Here is a 25,400-nt window from a genome sequence, read left to right as displayed (position 1 = left end):
ATATTGTGTCGTATCCCGTGTCGGTAATGGTGTCGATGCAACGTAAATTCATTCAATGTAACTATTCATTCAGTATTATTTCATGACTATATAATTGCCATGAACTCTTTTTTGTCCAATTTCTGATAAAAAAGAAATACCTTAGTGACACTAGATACCAAAAAAGCAATTCCCATTTGAATTTTTCCACACCAAACACCTAGAAGGTCGAATACTTTTGTACTCCTTCGAGAGACTGGCGTATTAGTTGTAGTTGTTGAATAGTTTACAGTCAATTATTCTTCTCATTTTTTATTATTCATCTGACTTGAAAACCTTTGATTAATAGTTAAATCATAGATGATGAAACATTGGAAAATTGACAAGCCTTGATGCACATATTAAATTTGTTGACCTGGACCCACCAGGGAACTCCATGATTGGTCGCCACAGTAATGGAATAACTATTGTAAAGAGACTCCAATGAGCAAGTTACGAGAAATACATCATGGTTAAGAGACAGACCATAACTAGTACAGTATAAATAATAAGTCAACCCATCCTTAGCCGTTTGGGGATGTTTGTTACAAAAATATAAACCGCTCCTTATTAAGAGTTAGGTTTAGGGAATCTTTATGCAGCCTCCTTAACATATTTGTAAAAGGAATGTTCTCCAACAATCACATAAAAATAGCTTTATCACTAATCCAAGTTCGTCCTATAAGCATATGAAAACAAAATCTTACTAAATCACCAAAAGCAAAACAAAGCAAATCCATACAATTTTCTACGACCATGGCCACTTAGCATCTCTCCATCTAAACCACCGGTTACTAGAACTTATTTCGGCTAAACAACCCTGATCGCTTCCTTTTTGTTGCAGATGTACATTATCATCACTCAATCCACAACATTGCAGTTTTTGGTCCCTTACCAAAGCTTCCTCCCTGTACGTGGGAATGCTATATCTGGGGTGTTGGACAAAACGCACATTTTTCCACCAGAGTTTTACAGCCTGGAGAAAACAAGATTGAGGAGGATGAACATACTGCTCTCAGTAACAAGCAAAAAATCAATTGAAAACATAAAACAATTCCTCAACAGATTGATGATGTTCCAATATATGGAAGCTAAGTGACTAATTGGTAAATTACCACCACAGCATGTCAGGATAGTTTCATTAGTTTGGCAGGATAGCACATCGAGTGCTATAGTATTTTCCTTACTCCGTCATGTATATATCAGTGAAGATATTAATTTAATGCACGTAACTGGTTAGGGAAGATCGAAAGTCATCCATTTTCCTGCTAACAGCATCAAGTTATTCCTTATTGAGTTATAAGTTTAGTTTCCAAGAACTGTGCACTCAGCCAAATACAAGTTGACAAAAACTATTCACAGGAGAATGATACTTTACTATATGTCAAAGCAAGCATTATTCAAACCCAAAGGAGTATACAATTATAATTTTTTTAAAGATCCATTTAATAGCTTTTCTATGAATGTACATGTTTTTATCTATCAAAAGTCAAAAGTACAAGATTTTAACTCAGAGTCATAAAGATACAAGACTGTTAGATATAAAAATCATTCATAAGCCTTTACTTAAAAGCTTAAGCTTTTGGGGAAGTTAGTCCTTGACATGGTATCATAGTCTCTATAACAACATGGTCAAGAGTTCAATCTTTTCTATATAAAAAAAGTTGAATTTCATCACAAGTTAGAGTGAGCCTATGCATTATTCATTTCAAATCCAAAGGACTCTTGCATGAGGTGAGTTCGAGACATACAACCAATTTTGAGCCATCATTTATTGGTGTAAGCTTTTACAAGAATAGATCTTTGACAAGTTCATATCCAGCTTCATGCATCAAAGAGGAACAATGAAAAAGAAAATACTTTTACAGTGTCAATTTGACAAGTTCGTTTAGAAAGGAGTGGATTCTTTGGGCTGAACATTGGTATAATATAACTTATAATGCTTCTAATTAAATGTTCCCCTTCAAGGCTCTTTATGCGAGAGATCCTCCTCGGATAATCAGATTTAACAAGGGTGAAACTGCCATTAAGGCAGTATGTAGACCACTTATTATGAGCAAGGGATATTATTTTGAATGATTTGAAGTCGAACTTACGTAGGGCACAGCAGAGAATGATAAATCAGGCTAATTAACACAGGAGGGAGGACAAATTTCAGCCTGGTGATTTGGTGTTTTTGAAGTTGCATCCATACCTGATGAGACCAATGGCATGGAAGGTTAATGAAAAACTCAGTCCCCATTTTTATGGCCCGTGTTGATAGGAACCTCAAAATAGAAATTTTCCAAGAGAAAGAGCTGAGACACATAGAAAAGAGCAAGAGAAAGAGTACTTCTGTATTGATTTACCAGATCCCAAACAAAGAACAAATGAAAGAAATCTCCTCTAAAGGTTTTCCATTATAACTGATCCACTGCTTTGTTTTTCCGTACTAAAAAATCTGATGCTCTCCCTTCTACCCCTCCTACTATTTAAGCTAAGCCCCTTCTTTCTCACTATAAGCACCTAACAAATTATTACTTCACAACTTCCTGGGTCCTATCACTTTTGTAGATGAGAGTTGGTGGAACTAGTTTCAACCTGGTATTCCCATCATCATCTCGTATTCATCTTATTTTCCATGTGTCTCAACTTAAAGAGGGTCATCGGTGCCACCATCCCATGTCATCAGCTCCTTGGACTTTTTGACAGAAGGTTTAGAACTGCAAACATCTTCCAGCTCGTGAGAATTCTTGGAAGACTATGAAGCTGTTTTCAGCAGTTTCCTACTTCCACCTGGAGGACAAGGTGACACAAGTTTTTTTTCTTTTTTTTAAAGGGGGGTGGGGGATTATTGATAGACCTATAGCACAGTTTATACTAGGGGAAAAAAAAGATGGGCTGAAAAGTAATAGGTTGAATAAAAGTGATGGGCTGCGAGTGTATGAAAGGAGATGCAAGAGAGGAATTAGAGAAAATAGGAATGTGCTTACCGCAGAAGAAATGCCAAAGGATGAGTTTGCTAGAAGGGAGTCAAATGGTTGTAACAACATGGACAGCTCTCACAGGTTGAGTGGAGAAAGGAATGTGGGGTGAGGGGAAGGACAGGGTGGAATAGGAAAGGAGTTGAGAGCTAAAGCAACAGTCATCTCTTTATTGTTTTAATTACAAAGGGCTACATCTGATTGTAAGGAACTAGTTCGTCCACACATATTCTTCTACAGTAAATTTCAGTTCCTATCACAATTCAAATTGTAGTTATTTTAAGTTCAGACCTCTTAAATTGCTTGTCAAAGAAAACTTACCATAGTCTGACAGAATTTTCATTAAATACTTACTATTTAAAAACACAGTAAGAGGAATGTATAGCAAAAGTGAAGCTTACATTCCAATATATCCATACTGCAACCTTATGAGGCATCAACCAAAAGAAAACTGCATGATCTGACTCTGATGATGAGCACAACCTTTTAGCTTTCAGACTGGCAGTAAAATAGTTTCCATGCTCAGGATGATGAACTGAAATTGATATGGTAAGATTCTCTCCAGGATCACTTGCTTTGATATTCCAACTCCCAAGCATATCCTACAATAGTTCAGGCAGATGCTTACTAATAAAATACAGAAAAATTATTTTAACTTATTGTGATTATCATATAAATTTAACCATGTAGACTAAGCATCCAAGGAAAACCATGATAAGTACGAAGAGATTGTGGTATATGTAGGAAAAGTTCATTTACAAATCCGAAGTCTTCATTACCATCACTTATTCCAGTTTCATTCCACAAACATAGTGAATAATGCTATATATACTCACTATATTCTGAGAATGACAGAATATTTTACTTGCATTCTAAATCAAAATATATCATATAGTGAATTATGATGATTGTAGATCACACAATGTCATTTACAAAATTATATTTATAAGAACCATAACTTTATTCTTAACACTTCTCAAAACAAATCCATAGAAATTCTAACAAGATAGGTTTCCCGTTAAATATACGACAATTACACTGCAACCAAAGCACCAAATGATAGCATAATTCACACTGCCATATAACTTAATCCTTTTTGCCACTGCTAAAACGTCAATAGGAAACATCATTTCAAGCTACTTTGGGGACATGAATAGGAGAACACAAGGAGTCAAAAAACAAACAAGCTCGTCAACTGACCAAACATTAGTTAATTACTTGCAGTGCTATGACAAAACATAACAGTTCACTTTGTGTCTCCAAAAATACAGTTTTCCCACTATCATGCTTCAATAAACACAAAGAAAGAGATGTTATTTATCAGTGCAAACAAAATCAATATCACAGGACGAAACACAGTTTAGGAAGAGGAAAACCAAACAAAAATTGCAGAACAGTGTGAAGCAATGCAATACACAATAACCAAAAGAAGAAAAGAAAATTATAAGGGTGGAACGGAGGAAGTAACCGCTGTTTTAATCCCCCCCACAACAAAAAAATAAAAAAAAATTGAACCAAAATATCCTAAATACTGGAAAGCAAGAGGCATCTTTTACATACCATAAAAGGACTGACATGTAAAGATTTGGCCACTAGATCAGAGTGCGGATTGAAAATAAAAGATACTCTTTCACCCCATGGGGTATTTGTTACCTGAAATACAAAACAATAAAAATCAGCAGTACTGTCATCACAGAGCAAAAACGGTACAAAAGATCCTATCAAATCGGTTAAGAGCTCTCAACCTTGCACAACCTTTACAGTAGATTCTTAATATTCTAATTAGTGATATCATCCATAGAATTGGAAAAAACCATACACATTCTTAATAACTTGCTAAAATGCAGTCAACTACATAATGCCAAAAATGAAAAATGAAAAAGAGGTGTTGAGCAAGTAAAAAGGTGTTGTTAGTGAAAAAAAAAAGAAAAAGATTATCAACTAATGAATTGGGTAAGGAACGAAGGATGACTTAGATAAGACTAAGAAACTAAGAAAGTAGAGCATCTTAGCCACACACCTCAGCAATGCACTTCTTCAAATGTCTAGTAGAGCCTTCAACAGCATAGCAATAATACACATTCAAAGGATTCTGTTCATATCCCACACTAGGAGGGATAGTCAAGAGCAAACTGCAGAATTGGGTTCCACATGAAGTAATTGCAAATAAAACTTCACAACAGAGAAAATTTTAACTTTACTTATAACTACAAACTAACAGAAACAGAAAAAAAAAAAAAAATGAAACATCAAGGTGAAATTTTGCATGGCTGTGAGAGAACCCAGTGGGAAAAAAAATAAAAAATAAAAAAGATGAATTACATGGGTCCATTGGTATCGGTAAGCTGGCGAGCTTCATCGGCAGAAAGATGGTCAGGCGGCGCGTGAGGCGCACGATCGAGATCAAAAAGCGCGTAGCGGACCCGGTACTGGAAGGAATGATGGACAGGGTGCCGGCGTTGGTGCCACACAGTACCTTCGTAGAGAGAAATGGGTCCAGCTACGTCATTGCAGTAGGTAGAAGCTCCGCGTGAGGGTCCCCACCGCCGCAGTAGCGCGTGAAAGGGAAGGAGAAGGGAGAGGATAAGAGAGGTGAGGGAGGTGAAGACTATAGAGCATAGAAGATAAAGTAATTCCATTATTATTATTATTATTATTATTTGTTATTATAGTTTTCCTTTGTGTTTCTGAAGTCTTTGGCCAACTAATAAGTCCTCTCTTAATAAGACTATAGAGCACTGTGATTTGGCCACGTCACCGTCCACATTATCAAATTATATGTTCGGATATTTAAAATAAAAGAAAACAGTTATATTATTGTTTAGATATTTTATAATAAAATAAATAATATTATTTAATATTTAAAAATAAATAAAATGATAAAAAAACTATATCTTTATTGCAAAAGTTCCATTTTGTATTCTAATAAATTATGCTGAACATAGATGCATGTAATGTAAGATTCTACTTTTTTTACATAAATATCAAAATATTTTAATAAGGAAAGCATTTTAGCCTATTTTGCGGTGAACAATCTCAAAAGTGAGTTTTTGTTTAAAAAGAATACCACATTTAGCTATCTTAGATTGGAATTATTTTTAATCTTAAAAGCACGTTGATTATAAGTGAAAAATATAATTTTTATTTTTGATTAAAAATTTACATTATTTTTTTATAAATTTAATTTTTAAATAAGAATTTCTAAACATAAATTATTTTATTTTTGATTAAAATGAATTTTATAAAATTAAAATTTTTGAAGTTAAGTTTATTAATACTCTCTAAAACACAACCTCAGCGATTTGGTAACAGTTTTTCCGGTTAATTAATTAGGAATATGTGTCATACAAGAAGAAATGTTGAATATGTGAATCATGTGAGGAAGAGGTAACTACACAATTAGTTGGGACGTTTGTCGTAAACACAATTAGGCCACCCACCAACAAAGCATCGTCACCGTTAATCCCTACGTTGGTAAGATAAAAATAGGGTTTTATGATTATTACGTTACATGATCCAACTTGATTTTCCTACTCATACAATAAAATAAAATAAAAGTGAAATGATGAAAGAGAAGGAAAAAAATGTGGACCCCACCTCTTTGATGTGTGTAGGAAAATGGAATTAGATCATGTCACATGATAAACATAAAGCTCATAAAAATATTAAAAAATTTCCTTCATTTTTTGGTAAAATAACTAAGTAATAATATAGTATTTTATTTCGTTATATTCCAGATCATCTCATTTTTTTCTATTTCGAAGGGAAAAAAATAAATAAAAAAAGGGCCTTTGTTATGCTAAATAAGTTGCATCGCTGAACGGTACAATAGAACGTAAAAGCATAGAGAGACAACACAAAGTTGTAAACTTTTCTTAGTTTCTCCGCCCATTCTGTGTTGTGTTTGGCCATCTTCCTCCTTAAATATAATTTATTGTTGCCCTTTGTTTCTGTGTTCTTTCTTTGTGATTCAATGGTGACCCTTTTCCAGGGAGTGGGAGCTTCCACAGCATTCTCTGCCTCCAACAAATTCCACTTCCCATCTCCTAGATCCCTCTCAGGTTTACTTCTTTTTTCAACAAAGATGCATTCTTTGAATCATTCAATTTGAAGGGTCATTGTTGTTTTGTAGTGCCCCATTTAAGTTTTGCTATGTTGTGTCTTCTTCCGTATTCTGCATTCATGGATTCTGATTTCAATTCCTGTTCTCTTTCATTATTATTGTTGTGGGGTTGCCGGCACTCTCTCTCACAGCTTTGCATATTCTTAAAAACGTTATATTTAAGATTTGGATTTCAATTTGTTAATATATGTTTTTTTTTTTTCTTTCTTTGATTAAGTGCTGGACTTTTCAATTGTTAGTATTAACTGAAATGTTGTTTCTTTCATGTTGTGTACACTCTTTGATGATTCAGAGAGGAAAGGTAGCATATTTATTGTTAGATCTGATGCTAGGTTGAACAACCTCCTCAACTCAGGAGCTAGTAAGCCTCAGAGGTTGATTACTAATGCTGTTGCAGTAAGTCATCTCCCTCCCATGCATTCCGTATCCCCTTTTGTTGTTTGATTTAGGATTGAAGAGATATAATTTGTATGGTGTTGTCATGTTTCTGAACTTTAATTATTGTGTGTGTTGTTTGTAGACAAAGGCAGACAGTTCTACATCATCAAAAGCTGGGTATGTTGCTTTCTGCAATCAGTTGCTGTTGACTTTGTCTTATACACTGTTATTTTCTTTTATTTCAAATTAATCATCGTTTACAACACCATATATAATGTGAGGCGATGCTAAGTTGATATGTTTACACTTTTTACTGGTAAAATTAAACTCTTTATTTAATTTGAATTGATTGAAATCAATGTCTCTGTTCCATTTTTCTTCCCACAATTACATGGGCAAGTTTTCTTGTATGGTTTTGGATATTAACACTGTTGCATGCTTTGCCTCCACCTAATAACTTCAGCTTCTAGGAGAATTAGTACTTGACAATAGTCAAAGCTACAAAGCACCTAAAGATGCTATACCTCCCCAGTACCTTGAGATGAGAGGCAGTTCTCGCTGCTTGTTTTCATTTCCAAACAGCTTCAAAAACATAATAAAAGTTCATTAACTCAGTAATGTTCTTCATTTTTATTAAACTCAAAACAGAGAGCAACTAAGAGTGGAAACTCTCCTTTTATAAACTAACAGACCAAATTACCCATGTTAGTACCAAAGCTCACTTCTTTACCGAGTGGTCTTCAGGGATTTTCTTAGCTTTTTCCCCTTTCAGAAGAAGGGGATTAAAGCCTCAAAGAGGCCTTTGAACTAGTGCCTTTTGAGCCGTAAAGTCCCTTTCCTAGGCTATATATGAGATATTCTAATTAATTTTGAATAAGATCCACATAAATTCCTTAAAGAAGTTTTGACTTAGTTTGCACTTTCAAAATGAATTTCTATTTATTTAGCCACAGTAAAAATGCAGAGCATCATATTCCATGTCATATGTTATAGATATTCTCTACTTCTCCTATTGTATCATATTTTTTTAAACAAAAAATATTTTTTTCTTTACTCCTGAAATGGGCTCTAGATACACCTTTTACTTAGAGAATGCTAGTTTGCATTCATACTATAATTTTCTCTGTTTTTGTAGTTGATCTTGACCCCACCCTCGCTAATCGGGGTTTAATAGGGAGTGGTTTGGTTTTGTATTTGATCTTGGAGCACTTAAAAGGGTGGTTGGAAGACACAATAAGTAGCTGTTTTGGATGGTTGATTTTGTTGCTAAAAATCAACCTTTTTTTGTGCTTTCTTTTTCCTTTGGGTCTGATGAAATACGGTAACAAAAAGAAAATAAAAGGGTGGAACTAGGATAAAGGTTGAAAAGGGACATGATTGGTTGAATTTTCTAAAAGCATGTTTTGGCATTTGTTGTTTGTTTTTTTATGGGCTGTATTGGTTGTAGAATTACAATGATACCAATTAATGATGGAATTGACCAATATGCATTTGATTCTCAGGCATGAACTTCTCCTTTTTGAAGCCCTACGTGAAGGTTTGGAAGAAGAAATGGACAGGGATCCCCGTGTATGTGTCATGGGTGAAGATGTAGGTCACTATGGAGGATCTTACAAGGTGACTAAAGGCCTGGCTCCCAAGTTTGGGGACCTAAGGGTTTTGGACACTCCAATTGCAGAGAACTCCTTCACAGGCATGGGCATTGGAGCTGCCATGACTGGTCTGAGGCCAATCATTGAGGGCATGAACATGGGATTTTTACTTCTGGCATTTAACCAGATCTCCAACAATTGTGGCATGCTCCATTACACATCTGGAGGTCAGTTTAAAATACCAGTTGTTATTCGTGGACCCGGTGGAGTTGGGCGGCAGCTCGGGGCTGAGCATTCACAGCGACTGGAGTCATATTTTCAATCAATCCCCGGAATCCAGATGGTGGCTTGCTCAACCCCTTACAATGCCAAGGGGTTGATGAAAGCTGCAATCCGAAGTGAGAATCCTGTGATACTTTTTGAGCATGTGTTGCTCTATAACCTCAAGGAGAAAATCCCAGATGAAGAGTATGTATTATCACTCGAAGAAGCTGAGATGGTTAGGCCTGGGGAGCATGTCACAATATTAACCTATTCCAGGATGAGGTATCATGTAATGCAAGCTGCCAAGTCATTGGTTAACAAAGGGTATGATCCTGAAGTAATTGACATAAGATCTTTGAAACCATTTGACCTTCACACAATTGGGAATTCAGTGAAGAAGACTCATCGTTTGCTAATTGTGGAAGAGTGCATGCGCACAGGTGGAATTGGTGCTAGCCTCACAGCTGCTATTACTGAAAATTTCAATGACTATTTGGATGCTCCTGTTGTATGTTTATCCTCTCAGGATGTGCCAACTCCATATACAGGGACATTGGAGGAATGGACTGTGGTTCAACCTGCTCAGATTGTCACAGCAGTTGAGCAACTCTGCCAGTAATTTATCAAAAATATTACTTCCAATAAGGATATGGTTCTGGTAAAGCTATAGCTAGAACCTTGTTTGCAATTTTCTCATTTCCTCCTTTTCTTTCACTTCTAAATCCCCATAACCTAAACTTTTCTATTTAATTTTAGATATCCTTTGCAATTTTTTATAAATTACAATTGTCAACCCAATCTGAGGTAGTCCCAATTAGTTCATATGAATCAGTAATATAATGGCTATGATCTTGGTAAGCACTGGAACTCTCCAGTACTTGCACTCGGTATTGAAGATGGCAGATGCCTATTTTGTATTCACTTGTATGAATAAACCAGTTTGTTTCATGGTTGTGAATTCACTTGTCAGAAGTTTGTTAGTGATATGGAAAACATGTAGTTCCACTACTCCTGAGTTATTTGTCAATAAGTTATTATTGGGTAATTATATAGGGTTTGAAGTTATTTCATGTTGTGAGATAAATTAAGTGGAGTCCACCAATTTTTAAAAAAAAAAGAAAAGAGAGGCACGTCTTTTTATGTGAGTGTAAAATGAGAGAGGAGTCTTATGTGACATAAGAGTATAATTTTCCAATTATATATTGTTTTGTTTATCTTCCATTATAGGCATGCCTCCGTTTTAAATTATATATCACTTTAGAAAAATTATTTTGTTTTAATTCATATGTAGATTTAAAAAATCATGGAAGTATTAATTATTTTTTCAATTTTATTATTATTTATCGGTATTTTTACTGAGTAAGTTATAAAAGCATTAATGAAATAATAATGTTTTGAACACTTTAATATTTCCTCCATGGAATAATAATGAGAAATACTACTCTTATTTTACTTGGGATAGTTATCTCATTTTCTCTCACTTCGAAAATTGCACCTCCTCTTTTTTCTTTTCTTTTTTTGCTTTTTAATGGTGGGCTCCACTTGGATTCCCTCCGTAACATGAGAGAATTACTCCCATGTAACATGAGACTAATATTTCCCAATAATAATATTGTTGAGTATTTTTTTGGTTTTTCAAGATGTTCTCCAATTGACAGCCGAAGACTAAGGGTCCGTTTGGATGAGCTTTTAAAAAAATGACTTTTTATGCATTGTTTTTTTTAAAATAACTTTTTTTAAAAGATAAAGCTATTTTACGTTTGGATGTATGATCTGAAAAGCACTTTTACATAAAAAAGTTGTTTGGATATTAAAATAAAATAAAAACATTTTTTATATATAAAATTACAATAAAGGAGAGATAAAATAGCAGATCGTGGGATAAGGAGAGATAAAATAGATATGATAGGATAAGGTTAAAATTGTATTTTAAAAATTTATATTATCTTTTAATTTCTGCTTTTTTCAAAAACAATCAACTATTGGTTATAAAAAGAAGTAGCATTTTAACTTTTATTTTAAATTTTGCTTTTTTAAAAAGTTGTTATCCAAATATCTAAAGATTCTCAGAATGACTTTTATTTATAAAAAAAAAACAAATTTTTTAAAAATAAAAGTTCATCCAAACGCACGGTTAGTGTTCATACGTATATTGAAAAAAATTAATCTACAACACTATGAGTTCAAAAGTTGTCAGACGTAAGTACAATCAAATTTGTATACCTGAAAGAATGAATGCATTATGCATATATGACAACGGTAATACTATTCTCCAATTATCCGAGAATAGTAACCCCTTCCAACGGAAAGAAGAGTTTAACAGAGAGAAAAGAGGATAAATGTATCAAAAAAAAAAAAGAATGAGATGAGAGAAAATTTTATTATGGGATCCACAGCTGGAATGTGGGGTGTTTGATCAGTTTGAGACTTTTTTGCTTTAAATTTACGAATTTGGTACGTGCACCGGAGTAATTACGATTTGGGGTCTTTAAGTGCCGCGAAGGGGATCCAGCGTATCTAAATGACGCCCCCGGGTCCCCGCGGCACTCATATAACTTGTTTTTTTTTCCTCTGCTAACTCAGTGCCGCCCCCACCCCCATTGGCATTCAATAAATAATATTTTTACTTGAATAAGTGCCGCACATAGCCCCTATCGGCATTAATTTTCATTTTTTGATTAAAAGTTCTGCCCCAACGGCATTCATATAGTTTACTGTTCTCTCGCTTTCATTGTTTCCAGATCTGTGAAATTCTTCTATCTCCCTTTTATCCATTTGTAGCTCCTTTAGTTTTTTCCCTGAGGTACATTAGAATCTTGTTAGTTGTACAAGGAACAAAACTGACTTTTACAGCCTCACATTTGTATCAAGTGAGCGTATCTAAATGACGCCCCCGGGTCCCCGCGGCACTCATATAACTTGTTTTTTTTTCCTCTGCTAACTCAGTGCCGCCCCCACCCCCATTGGCATTCAATAAATAATATTTTTACTTGAATAAGTGCCGCACATAGCCCCTATCGGCATTAATTTTCATTTTTTGATTAAAAGTTCTGCCCCAACGGCATTCATATAGTTTACTGTTCTCTCGCTTTCATTGTTTCCAGATCTGTGAAATTCTTCTATCTCCCTTTTATCCATTTGTAGCTCCTTTAGTTTTTTCCCTGAGGTACATTAGAATCTTGTTAGTTGTACAAGGAACAAAACTGACTTTTACAGCCTCACATTTGTATCAAGTGATAACCATTTCATATCCGAATTTGTAGATGAGAACATCTGCAAATTAAATTGTAAATTTGTAGTCATTTTTCTAACATGCTTGTTGAGTCAGAGCATATTATTAGAAACATGAAGGATTGAAGAATGTACTGAAGCTAAACTAATTTTCATCTTCGTATTTCTTCTCGACAACACCATTGTTTTCAGTTCCATAAATCGACAGTTTAATTTCAAAAGAGATTCGTTGTTTTAAGCAGAAAAGGAACCCTTGTGGTTTAATAACAATGAGGACAAGCAGAGAAACAAAAGAGAAGGGCAGAAGAGGAGCAAATAAATACCCCAGAATAAGAGAGAAGAGCAGAGGGGAGCAAAAAAATGCCCCAGAATAAGCCACCAAAAACCCAGCTCCAGCGTCCATTGCTCATTAGTGTGTGATTCTTACTATCAGCATGCTCACATGAGAGTTTCACCTCCAAGGCTCCATCTTGGAATTGATGCTGATTCCTTGACGCATGAGCAGGCTATTACCATTGTTGCTTCTCTTGTAGGTGATGCTGGTTGAATCGTGGCCTTGAGTTTTTTAAATTGGGGAGTGGCCTCAGCACCCAACAGAAGCCCCACAACGAAGACCATGAAGAACATTCTCAAGTTACTGTTAACGTGTGCCGAGGGGGGGCTAGGCGGAACTTTCAATAAAAAAAAATTGAGAATTAGTGCCGATGGGGGTGGGGGGCGGCACTGAATTAGCAGAGAAAAGAAAAATCAAGTTACATGAGTGTCGCGGGGACCGGGGGGGCGTCATTTAGATACGCTGGGTCCTCTCCGCGGCACTTAAAGACCCCAAATCGTAATTATTCTCCTCCACGTACCAAATTCGTAAATTTAAAGCAAAAAAGTCTCAAACCGGTCAAACACCCCTAGAATGTGTCTTCAGGAAGAAGAGAATATTATTATCTTGTAACAGGACAATATTTATTCCTATATAACAATGTTTGTGTTTACTATTTATTTTTACTAATGTGATGAATGGTTATGTTTTATGTGATTTTTTTTTTTGGAACTAAATAGGCATTATTATATAAACTAATGTGCATCTTATACTATAACGCTATAACCTAAGCCGAAATATGCTTGCCATATTGCATGAATGAAATCAATATACGCCGCGCGGATTAGCATAAGGTGGGACATGAACACTACGTTACAACTTACACGCATGTTTCCCCCTCCAAAACATTGGAATGCACATCAAAATAAGAGACAGCATATGAACATAAATTTCTTCCTCTGACTATTTAGGCAAATCCTTAGCATTCACAAATGTACCATGAAGACCGTACGGCACCCTTGATGGCAACTTCACTGTTGCTTCCACCTCCAAATCCATTGCATTCAAAATCTGCATCTCAGACTCACACGTACCCTCGTCATGCACCAACACCACAACGTACCCATCATCTTCATCCTCATTCCCTCTTACCAAGAAATAAGGTTCACCACCAAACCTTCTCTCTCCATAGTTATGCCTCTTCACCTCACCCGTTACCAAATCCACTTTCGCCAAACCCGAAGCCTTTGGCCACGGTTCAACAGTGGCAAGATAAGCGTACCGTGTTTTCCTCCCGAGCAGGTTCTGGTTCACCATCCCCGTTTCCAAGTTCACATCCTCTTCCCACACTATAGGACGGCGCGTGGACTCACGTGTCTTCAAGTTTAGCCTTATCTCCGATAGCACACTCTTGAAGCTCTCACTCTCATTGAAGATGGAACCAAGTGAGTTCATGCACGACCCTATAACTACCACCTCATTGGTTTCTGATTCTTCCCAAGCATTCCAAAGGTGGAAGCAGAAAGTGTCAGGCGATTCAATCCACATCATATCCGAAGCTTCTTTAGCATACTTTGGAAGAACACCGAACCTTGATTTCTTCGTTTCGTCGAAGATCACCGGCGACCCATCTTTGATCATTTCTTGCAACTTGAACACGACCTGATGGTCGGGAACTACCACGAAGTTCTGAGTTATCGCGAAGTCATGCACCATCGTCGGAGCCGTCAATGAGATGTCGATTTCCGGTGACTTCTTCCCCTCCGGCGAGAACCGGAAGTACGTGAGGTTTGGTGTCGGAACGGTGCAGGAAAGAGCAAAGAGCTCGCCGGATTCTGGATCAATTTTCGGGTGAGCGATCATGGAGGATTTGAGCTGGTCGTCGAAGGTGTACCGGCCAACGGTTCTGAGGTCGCCGGAGGGAGTAATATGGAGCTCGTAAGGGAGGTCCTCTTCCGACATCGCGAGGAGCTTACCGTTGAAGAAGGTTAAGCCGGTGTTGGCGGTTCCCGTTCCTCGCCGGTGATCAATGAGGCTGAAGAGTCGCCGGAGGAAGAAGACGACGAGACGAATGATTCCGGCGTGGCCGTGGACCTCGCCGATGGTTTTGGGAAACACCGGACGGCCAAGTTTGCGTTCTTGGACTAGTCTTTCAGTTTCGGTGAATCGGCAAGCGTAGCTGGCGGCGCCGTTTTTTATGGTCACGGCGTGAACCATGCCGTCTCCGTCGAAGAAGTGGTGCCCGGCGATGGGTTTGAAAAATGGGTTGGGGCCGTTTCGTAGGTAGACGCCGTTAATGCAATGGGGGATGGTTCCGGTGATAGGGAGTGAGTGGAGGACAGGTTGTTCCGGCACCGGAGCGAAGTTTCCGGCGAGTTGGACAAGTGGGTCGGCGCTTTTGGGGAGTGGGTGTTGGAACTCGCGGGAGATCAATGCGCTTTCCACCGTGTCTATGACCATTGCTGCGGCTCTTTGTAACGGATTCCAGTGAAGTGGTGTTTGTGGCTGTGGAACTTTTAAATATGTAGCACACTTCATACTGGAGTTTGGTGCTATGGACGAAGCTACCATGATCATGTTCATTTTGTGCTTATGGGTGTTTTCAGATTCCAATCAATGGGGAATATTTCAAAGAGATAAAGTAGGGGGGAAGAGTAGCTTTGGGCTTAAATAGAACATATGGTGTGGATTTGTATATTATGAAGCATTTTTATGATATAAATAAGGGTAAACTGTGTTTTAAAGGATATAAAGTTGTGTTATTGTAAAGGATGTAAAGTTGTGTCATTTTTTTTAAGAAAGAGAAAGAAATAGATAAAGGATGAGAGAGTTGACAAAAAAAATAAAGGTGTGGATCTCACGTCTTTGTGAACGTGAAATGGTATAAGTTATGTCATTTAAAAGAATAAACATTTTTCCTTATAAAATATTTTATCCTTTATATCTTTTTCATCTACTTATAATTATGTATTTCAAAAAATATATAGTAATAATATTAAAATTATATTTTTTTCATTTTCCACGTCAATCGATAGTTTCTGAAGAAAAAAAATTATAACATTAATATTATAACTAGTTATAAGAGTATAAAAGAACATAACTAAAGTATATTTATTACTTGGAGTTAATGAGAATATAAAGTCTTTTAAAAATAACAAACTATTTTTCCATATATCATTGAAAAAACATTACAATAGGACCACATTAATATTCAATCTTACGTGAAAAATATTTTTGTGAATGTAAGCTTGCACCACGTATATTACTCTTTGTGGAAGGGGAGTTAATGAGTGACATTACTTGGAGTTGGTGTACTTCCAAAATTGTACGTGGGTTTAGGGAGACAGAAAACGAGATTTAGCGACCATTGGGAAAGAGTGGAGGCCTGGAGGGGTCCAATTTTAACGACCTATTAGAATAATGTTATTTTCGCAATTGTGGGGAAATTAATTATGGTCATAAAAACGTGTACAATAAATTATTTGTTATTTACAAGCACGGCTTCATTTTGAATCACATACATGTATTTAATATTTCAATTAGTGTATGATGTTAATTATCCTAAACCTATTTAAATCAATTATATATGCACCACCAATTACTGAACCAACAGTGAATACTAGTTGCATTTTGCAAGACCTACTACGTACTATACCATGAGATGGAGAATTTATTCAGTGTTACATATTCATTGAATTTTCGATGTACTTTTCACTCCTAATAGGATATGTCTTACTTTTTATTAAATAACTCTTTTACCTAATTTTAAAATAATTTATTCATTAATAATTTGATAAAAATAAGACACATGTCATATATTATAAATAAAAGATGTATTGAAAATTCAATGCATCATAAGAAAAAAAATTTCATGAAACGGGGTTTTCAGTTTAACTTGGCCATCAGCTTGCTGACAAAACGGCATTTTTTGTCAGCAAAGCCTGCTTAACCCAATATAAGCAACTTGCTCAATTAATTCTGAGACTGATACCAGAATATGCTTTTAATTCCAGTATACCCCACGTGCAATAGGATAAAATTTGTCTTGACTATTCTATCTAAGAAAAGTTAAGCTTCTCATTTCATAAGTATTGTGAGCGAATGAGATAACCGAATTCTTTTCATTCCTCCACATCCACAAAGCGCAGCTGCTACATTGTATGTGTATATGATCCTATATGAGTAATGCATCTCCTTAAGATGGAGGACTTATCGGAGTAATGATTATCACAATCACTTTGATTACAAAAACTCAATTATGGCAGCTTAGTTGAGAGAGTGAGGAAGGATCTCAATTCGATTCCTATCAATGTTATCTTGGAAAGTAGAGGTGATAAATAAATCAGGGTTTTGACTCGACTCGTGAAGGTCTGGACTTACATGCGTAAAATTTGTTGTTGGAACCAGGCTTGAACTTGTATAAAATTTTGTTTAATAAAAAGGCTTCACACTCTAATTCAAAAGTTAGGCATTAGAACTTCTCATATTGACTTATTATATTAATTTTTATTTTTATTTTTATTTTATATTTTTATATTACTTGTAATAGTCCTCTCTCTCCTCAATCCATTTCATCCCATTTTATAGGTTAAACAGATTTTTTGAATGATTTTGCTCTATATTATGCTGTTTGGATACAGATTGAATTTATAAATTTTTATGGAATTACTAGTGATGTTGATTGTATATTCTGTTTGGATAAATTTTTGTTGTCTTCATTTTTTTAAACAGGTTAAATCAAGTTTTTATTTTTTTATAAATAAGTTAGGTCACGGACCGATAATTATATTCATAACAGGTAACAGGCTTGATCAGGCTGACACATTTAAACACAAACTTAACTTTTTAATACCAAAGTTCGGCTCAGCTCAGTCCGTTAACACCCGTATTGGGAAGGGGTATAAAATCTTAATGCTTGACTCGTCTCGTATATGATATTAGTTTTATAAAAAATTATTGACCAGTGTGTCTAAAATATAAATTAATTTTTATTAAAATAAAAATATTCAATATTTTAAAAATTAATATATTGAAAAATTAATTTTTATTTTAATAGATTAATATTAAAATAATATATTAATTTTTGAGAATTACATTGGTTAACGATGTTAATACATCAATCATTTATCAAGTCTTATCCCTCACCCTTAGACCGGATTAAGTTATACATCATTTTTTTGATGTATTAAGAAATTATGCGATATAAACTTATATTATACGATGGTCACACCAAACAACTGAAAATGTCATAACGTATAATATAAGTTTATACTATCATGCCTTATACGTTACACCAAACAGACGCTTAATAGTCACAACTCAGAACTTTTGAACTACCAATGGTAAAGTAAATTATTTGGGAGTAGATATTTTCATGTATTAATTAATATGATTATATTACGTGAGATGATCTTAATTATTTATGGATAAATTAACGTTATAATTTTGTCACTTATTATTTTAATATTTTTTATCTCTTATTTTTCATCAGTATTAATTTAATTATTAATGATTAAAATCCTTTCACCTAATATGATGATATTAATTAACACATAAAATATCCATTCTCCAATTATATATATCAGCTAGTTACAGCTTTGTTTGAAGTGTTTATTATGGAAATATCAATAGTTCTGTAACATTCATTCAGTATTTTTATCTAATAAAAAGTGAACTGTTATACTTATATGGAAAGGAAAAAAAAATATTTTTTTATCCAAATATCAGTTGTTAAAGAAGAGATATATCTACTCCATATATACATGAGATGATCTCGTTCGTTACCTTGCCATGCCCCCAAACCACGGTACAGCATCTTGCCTCAGCTATGATAACAAAAGTTTGATTGACCAATGCACGCTTCCCTCCTTTTCTCGTACTCATACCGACTTTGTGTCAGGGAAAATAATGCAGCCTACTTGTATGAACACATGACTTTTCAGGAGCCTATTAATTTTGATTGACTCGACATGACAAACACCACATGTGGCTGTTAATTCAGCCACTCCCTCATGTGCCAATAGCTTTTCAATGATCCAGCATGCTGTCTTCTTTTCTACTTTGGTTATTTTCTTTCTCCAGCATACACTGCTGTTATCAAGTGGATTTGGCCATAATCTTGTGTCATGATCTAGAATAACTCATTATAAGTATTGTCATTCACCATGGTATAAGATTAAGAACTCAAATTAGCATGATCGGAAACCCGATATTTACAAAACTTGTATTATATTTGAATCGAAAGCACTTTAGCCCGTTTCGTGAAGATATATGAATTTATATGTCTAAAATTACCCGGTTAGAGGACTCTCATGCTATATTATATTTGAAAAAGTAACATCACAGTCATGTAAGGAACAATTGGAGTACTTGTTCCGCGTATGTACTGTTGTAAGTCTGGTGTCACGTCAATGGTAAATTATTATATTCGGGACTTCCGGTCGTAGCAGGAGACCTTTCACAGGGTCTATAAGCTTAGTCCTTACTCCTTACCTTCGAACTGGTTTCAGCTTTTTTGTGTCCAATATTGCAGTGTAAAAGGCCTTTGAAAACGCAAGCATCTACTCAAGCTTAGTTACTGGCATCCAAGTTCCAACCTTAACTCGTTGGTCTTCAATGGAATCATTCTAACATTTCATTCATGCGTCTACTCTTTGTTATTTATCCTTTCCTATCTTATTCTTATCGTATATGTAAAAACATTTTCTCATCTCACGTATTCTCTCATTTTGTGATTCTTCGATTTGTGAGTAATTTTTTTTTCTCTTTTTAATAATTGTGGGGCCCATCATATTTTGTAAAACAGTTTTTTGTTTTTAAAAACAAAAAATAAAAAAACTTGTTTGGCAATGGGTGTTCTGAAAAATGCTTCCCAAAACAATGACTCTTTTTAAGTTTTAAAAACCAGAAAACCAAAACATCCTTATGATGTTCTCCAGTGCTGTTTTCTGTTTTTTGCATTTAGACGGTGGCAAAATAGTAAATATCAGAATTCATTAATGGCAATTTCGTAAAATTAAGACCAAAACAATTACTTTATGATGGCATTTTTGTAATTCTAAAAGTTTATTAATGGCATTTTTGTAAATAATTACAACTTCTTTATAACTTTAATTTAACTGCACTCAAACAAATTTTTTTGTTTTTTTACTCTCAAAATTAATTTTTAAAATTCATAAAAATTAAAACACTTTCAAACACAACCGTAGTCTCATGGATCCCTCTTTCACCATGCAAATCACAGTATCCAATAAGCTCCACAAGATTTGGATGCTCCACAACACCAACAAACTGAACTTCAGTCAACCATTGCTTATGACCCTACATGACAGAAGGTAAAGAATTATCCTAATATCACTATAGTCAGTGTTAAAAGAAAGCATAAGAAAAAAAAAGAGAGAATTATACTCAACCCCCACCATGAAAAACATAACAAACACAAAAAGCAACTAACGAAACAAAACCTCACAGCGAAACACACAAAAACAGAGAAATGAAGAACGGAAGACGAACGTTTGATTCCTTGAGCACGTGTGTCCAACGTCTCTTTGCTAATTGTTTATTTCAATATTTAGGGGTATTTTTGAAATTTTATTATATTTGCCATCAATCTTTTACTTTCAACCAAATATACTCTCACTAAACTTAACATAATTTTTTTGGTAATATTTCGGTCTACCAAATAACATTTTTAAAATTTCTCCACTTATTTTAGTTTACAATTATTTTTCCACTAATTATATTTACCTGGTTAAAAAATATGTATCCTGTACCACACACATCCTTAGGGTTTTTAGTTTGTTATGTTACTGAAATAATCAATAGTTGTAGAAGAAATTGGTGAGTCACTTAAAAAAAAGAAAAAGAAGTGAGAGATTTTCAATCTATCACCAGGGAGCTTGTTTTTTATAGTTAGGGAGTTTGTGTCCCTTTCCAAAAATAGGAAAAAAAAAAAGAATTGGAAGAAAATTTAGAAAAAAAAACTGGAGTATAAATAGAAGAAAATATTTTCTTTTTTAATAAAGGATCACCAAATTTATTGTGGTCGGGGACCATATTAAAAAATTATTATCGTCACAAATGATGAATAGTATTTAATTTGTCATGTTACAAAAATAATTAATAGCTTTGATGCAAAGAAGAGATTGGTGGGCACTTTAAAATAAATAAAAGAAAGTGAGATTTTCAATGTATCAATGGGAATGATGAATAGTATTTCTGTAATATGACAAACTAAAAACCCTGAAACTTAATAATGTAAAAATATAATAAAGTTTGATAGTATATTATAATAAGATATAAGACCTAACTATCAATTATTTAGTAACAACTATTCCAATTATTTGATTGTATAATAAGGATATATTATTCTAACTATTTTTTTTTTTTACTTTATTTATCATTTTTCAATATCATTAAATCAAAATCTTGAGAGGGAAAAGAAATAACAAATATTAGTTGAGACTATGATCTTATAGTATTGAAAAATAATAAATAAGATAGACATAAAAAAAATAAGTAGAACAATTTATCCCGAATGACAAATGTTTTAAATCATCAAAATGTCCCCTTTTATCACCAACCGATATGGATTAAATCACTCGTATCACAAACCGAACACACATCGCCCCAACAAAATTTTCATGAAAAAGTCTTTGACAAAAATCAACACCATCCCACCTACCATCTCAAGACCTTGGGATTTTTTGAATGAGAAAGCACTCATAAGGCTTTGATTTTATGAAACCCCCAAATAAATTAAAATATTTCAGAAGGAAGAAAAAAAAAGGGTCTAACTTCAAGGGGTGACATGCCTAGTCAGCGGAATGTACCTATTAAGGATAGGATTATGGAAAAGAACGAGAATAAATTTTAATCATGTAAAAAAAAATTATTTTTATTCTTTTATATGTTAGTTGCTTAGATTAAATATATTCACTTGTATTTGTACGTTTATATATAGACAATTTTCCAATAATGAAATTATGATTTTATAGAATTTTTATTATAGTATGAGAGCGGTTTCATTCTTCATGATCTTTTTATTATTTTTCCATTACTGAGTTTTCCAAAGTTGGGAGCTCTTTATCACCTTTTTCGAACTTCTCATTTGTTTTCAAGTGACCCTTTCTATTTTATTTTTCAACAAAGCTCATTTGTTGTATATGTTATTGTCTACTTTATAAGCCTCTAAATGTTGTTCTAGATTAAGACAGAGGAGGAGTTTAATTTACATTTTGGTTGTGTATTTTTGCTTACCATGACATTTTTGCGGATGGTTATTCTAGTCAAGGACATTTCTGCCGATGGTTATTCTACATTTTTGTTGATGTTATATTAACAAAGTCCTTTCTTTTTTGGTCAAGCAAAATTTCCACCAACTCTTCGAATAAATCTTAGGTGTATCTGTTGCACCTAGATTCAGTACATCTCACCAATAGAAGCATTACACATCAGAGGAGAGAGAAAGAATTTGGCAGAGAAAAGATAATTTTAACTGATATGTACGGCCTTGTTTGGTGCATAGTATTGGATAAGCCTGATAGTATAAGACTTGATAGTATAAGCCCTGATTGTATAATACCTGATTAAATTTTAATACTATCCAGCGTTTGACATGATATTGTATAAAATAACATATTGTATAAGATAATATCATCTAGTATTTGGTAATGCATTGTATAATACTATATAGGATAAAAATAAATATTTTTAATAAAAATATCTTTTAATAAAGAATTTATATAATTCTTCAAAAAATATCATATGATATTAATTTTTATAAAAGTCTATTGATCAGTATGTTCAAAAAATAAATTAATTTTTATAAAATTAAAAATATTCAATATTTTAAAATTTTAAAATTTAATATATTGAAAAATTAATTTTTATTTTAATATATTAATATTAAAATAATATATTAATTTTTTAGAATTGCACTAGTCAACAATATTAATACACTAATTCCTTGTCAGGCCTAAACCCCCTTAGGCCGGATTAAGTTATACATCATTTTGATGTATTAAGGGATTCTGCTGTATAAGCTTATAGTATACGACAGTCACACCAAACAACTGAAAATGTCATAACATATAGTATAAGCTTATACTATCAGGTCTTATACGTCACACCAAACAGGCTCGTAATATTTCTATTAGTGGAATGCACTAAATTTTGACTCTTCACGTGGATGGTCAACCCCAACTATTTTGCGCAGTTATCTTTTCAGTAACATTTATCTCTTTAGCATCCCCCAGTTATCTTTCTAGCAATGTTTTTTGGGTATTTTATTTTTAGAAAAAACAGTGTGCAAGAAATTATTTGATTTTTCTAGTTTGTAAGTTGAGTATTTATTATCTCTATGCTCCAACTTGAATAGGAATATTAGGGATAAGAATAAAGATAATATTTGAATCATGTAAATAACTTTTGTTTCTATCCTTTTATCAATTAGTTGCTTAGATTAGATGCATTCATCTATATTTATATATTTACATACAGATGCCTTTAATTTCATTTGAAATTGACTTTGATTCCATAGAATTTCCAATGTACCTAAGGATGGAGTTTGGGGTTCGATTCTTGAAAAGACTCTTTGGATTTGAGGCGAAATCTGAGCACATTAAGCCTATGGGGGATCAAGCTTGCCCCATATTTGGTTTAATATTCACTCTGTTTCAATAAGAGGTCAGCTCTAAAACCATACTCTAAGAATAATGTGGCTAGTTTAATGGGTTTTATAAGAGTTATGTTGTAGGAAAAATGATTGTGTAATGTTATAGAGATTCGTTTTGCGTGTCTTAATTTTTTATTTATTTTTTTTGTTTTAAAAATTGTGGGCCCCACAAAATGTTGTGAGTGTAGGAAAGTTTATTGTGTTATGTTAAAGGATAAAATGAAAACCCTAGTTTAATATACCATGTGTTCTGATAAGAAGGTTGCACCACAAGAATTGAATGGGGATACCTATTTTGATATATATATTTTAAATAAGAGTCATGTATTTAATGGCAAAAACTACTGTCTATATTTGCAAAATAATACATTAGATAGCTAGATGAAGATGAATAAATTGAAATTAACCTTCAAAACAAAAATAATTAAGAAACAAAAGTAAACAATGAAATTCAGAAAAGGGTCACCTCAGAATAAATGAAGTTAAATGGAGAGGAACAACCCCATGCATCAATATGAGGCATCAAAAACACTAATGAAATCGAGTTTGTCATAAAGTTAGAAATCAATGGAAGGAGATGGTAAATGAAGAAAAGCGATTTTGCTAAGCACCGATGATGATGGTGATAAACGAGTACTTCATTCCTCTCTAACAGCCTGGCGATGGTCCAACAACATGTAGGGAGAAGAGAAAGACGATCATGCCAAAGAGGGAGGCTTCTAAATAAAAGATATGAAAATTGTGGAATAAACTTGGAATAAAAATCTTGCAAGGTGTAATAATGTTATGGACAGGGACTAGGACTATCAGGTTATAATAAGATTAGAAAAAAGTCTAACGTGATTTGACTATAATTCCAAGTGGATGAACTAAACACGTGATAATATTAACTTCTACTCTCTGTTCTTCCTTATATGATGCTGCACCAAAGTAGTACTATAGGTGGTAAAATGCGTTGGATATGATGGCGGGTTGATGTAACTCTTGACTTCTTGTGTCACTTTTCTTTTCATGATGATTTTAAACCATTATTTTTGTTTGATTTTGGACCAAGTTAGGAGGGTTAAACAAGTCAACTTTTAATTTTACTCATATTTAATTTTATGTGCGTTGATTGTTATCTCAACTTTTTTATTTTTTTTATTTTTAGATAGCTTGACCCATTAAGCCACCCTTAACCAATCCAAGTTGATCTTCTGAACTCGTTTTGTAAACAAGTTACCAACTCGATTTTGGGTAATATTGAATATATATATATATGGAAAATTGGGTATCCTTTTAAGAAATATAAAGAAACAAACTTGGGGAAAAGAGAGTAGAGAGAAAAATTTAAAATTTAAAATTCAAAAAAACACATTACATTCATCTAAAAGGACCTTCCTTTCAAATGACAAACAATAAACTCATATATATATATATATATATAGTCGCACTAAGATGCATTTTCTAAAAAATGAGTAAAATAACATTTTTAATATAAAATACTTCTAAAAATAAATAAATATTTATAATAATTAAGTTGATTTAAATTTGATCAGATTAAAAACAATTAAAATTCAATCCAAACCGATTAAAATTCAACTTAAATACCCAAGCCAAATCAATTTTTTTTTTTTTTTTTGTATTAAGTATGGTCTGCTTAGAAAAGGTGCATGGATATGTACAAAAAAAAATGCATGGATCATCCCAATTACGCGTGAAGCACTTTGGCTTTTGACGAGTAGAGATTAATCTTGGTTCTTAATCCTACTATACTTTTTCCCAAGCGATATTGATGAATAGAATAAAAGTTTGTCACAACCTGAAACCCTGGAGCGTGGTGTCACGGACAGGTATTGAAAGA

General features: G+C 33.8%; 3 protein-coding genes across 3 annotated transcripts; 1 reads left to right on the top strand and 2 right to left on the bottom strand.

The window, feature by feature from the left end:
• Window positions 1–479: 479 nt before the first annotated feature.
• LOC133297350 (uncharacterized) lies at window positions 480–5,636 on the bottom strand. The gene is made up of 5 exons (XM_061496472.1): window positions 5,304–5,636; window positions 5,002–5,113; window positions 4,542–4,634; window positions 3,383–3,583; window positions 480–994 (listed from the first exon to the last, which is right to left on the bottom strand). The coding sequence occupies exons 1-5, from the start codon at window positions 5,618–5,620 to the stop codon at window positions 767–769; spliced, it is 951 nt and encodes a 316-aa protein (XP_061352456.1). The 5' UTR covers window positions 5,621–5,636; the 3' UTR covers window positions 480–766.
• A 1,318-nt stretch (window positions 5,637–6,954) lies between these two features.
• Window positions 6,955–10,126, top strand: LOC133297347 (pyruvate dehydrogenase E1 component subunit beta-3, chloroplastic-like). The gene is made up of 4 exons (XM_061496470.1): window positions 6,955–7,042; window positions 7,397–7,500; window positions 7,625–7,659; window positions 8,985–10,126. Exons 1-4 carry the CDS (start codon window positions 6,955–6,957, stop codon window positions 9,955–9,957), a joined length of 1,200 nt encoding a protein of 399 aa, XP_061352454.1. The 3' UTR covers window positions 9,958–10,126.
• A 3,719-nt stretch (window positions 10,127–13,845) lies between these two features.
• Window positions 13,846–15,453, bottom strand: LOC133297344 (9-cis-epoxycarotenoid dioxygenase NCED2, chloroplastic). The gene has a single exon (XM_061496467.1). The coding sequence runs from the start codon at window positions 15,451–15,453 to the stop codon at window positions 13,846–13,848; it is 1,608 nt and encodes a 535-aa protein (XP_061352451.1).
• Between the last annotated feature and the right edge of the window lie 9,947 nt (window positions 15,454–25,400).

Source organism: Gastrolobium bilobum, unplaced genomic scaffold, assembly GCF_033153095.1.
Source record: "Gastrolobium bilobum isolate Gb01-03AN ecotype WA unplaced genomic scaffold, APGP_CSIRO_Gbil_v1 utg2704, whole genome shotgun sequence".
Classification (NCBI taxonomy): domain Eukaryota; kingdom Viridiplantae; phylum Streptophyta; class Magnoliopsida; order Fabales; family Fabaceae; genus Gastrolobium; species Gastrolobium bilobum.
Note: the sequence above shows the minus strand (reverse complement) of the source record. Positions and strands in the feature narration are given on the sequence as shown.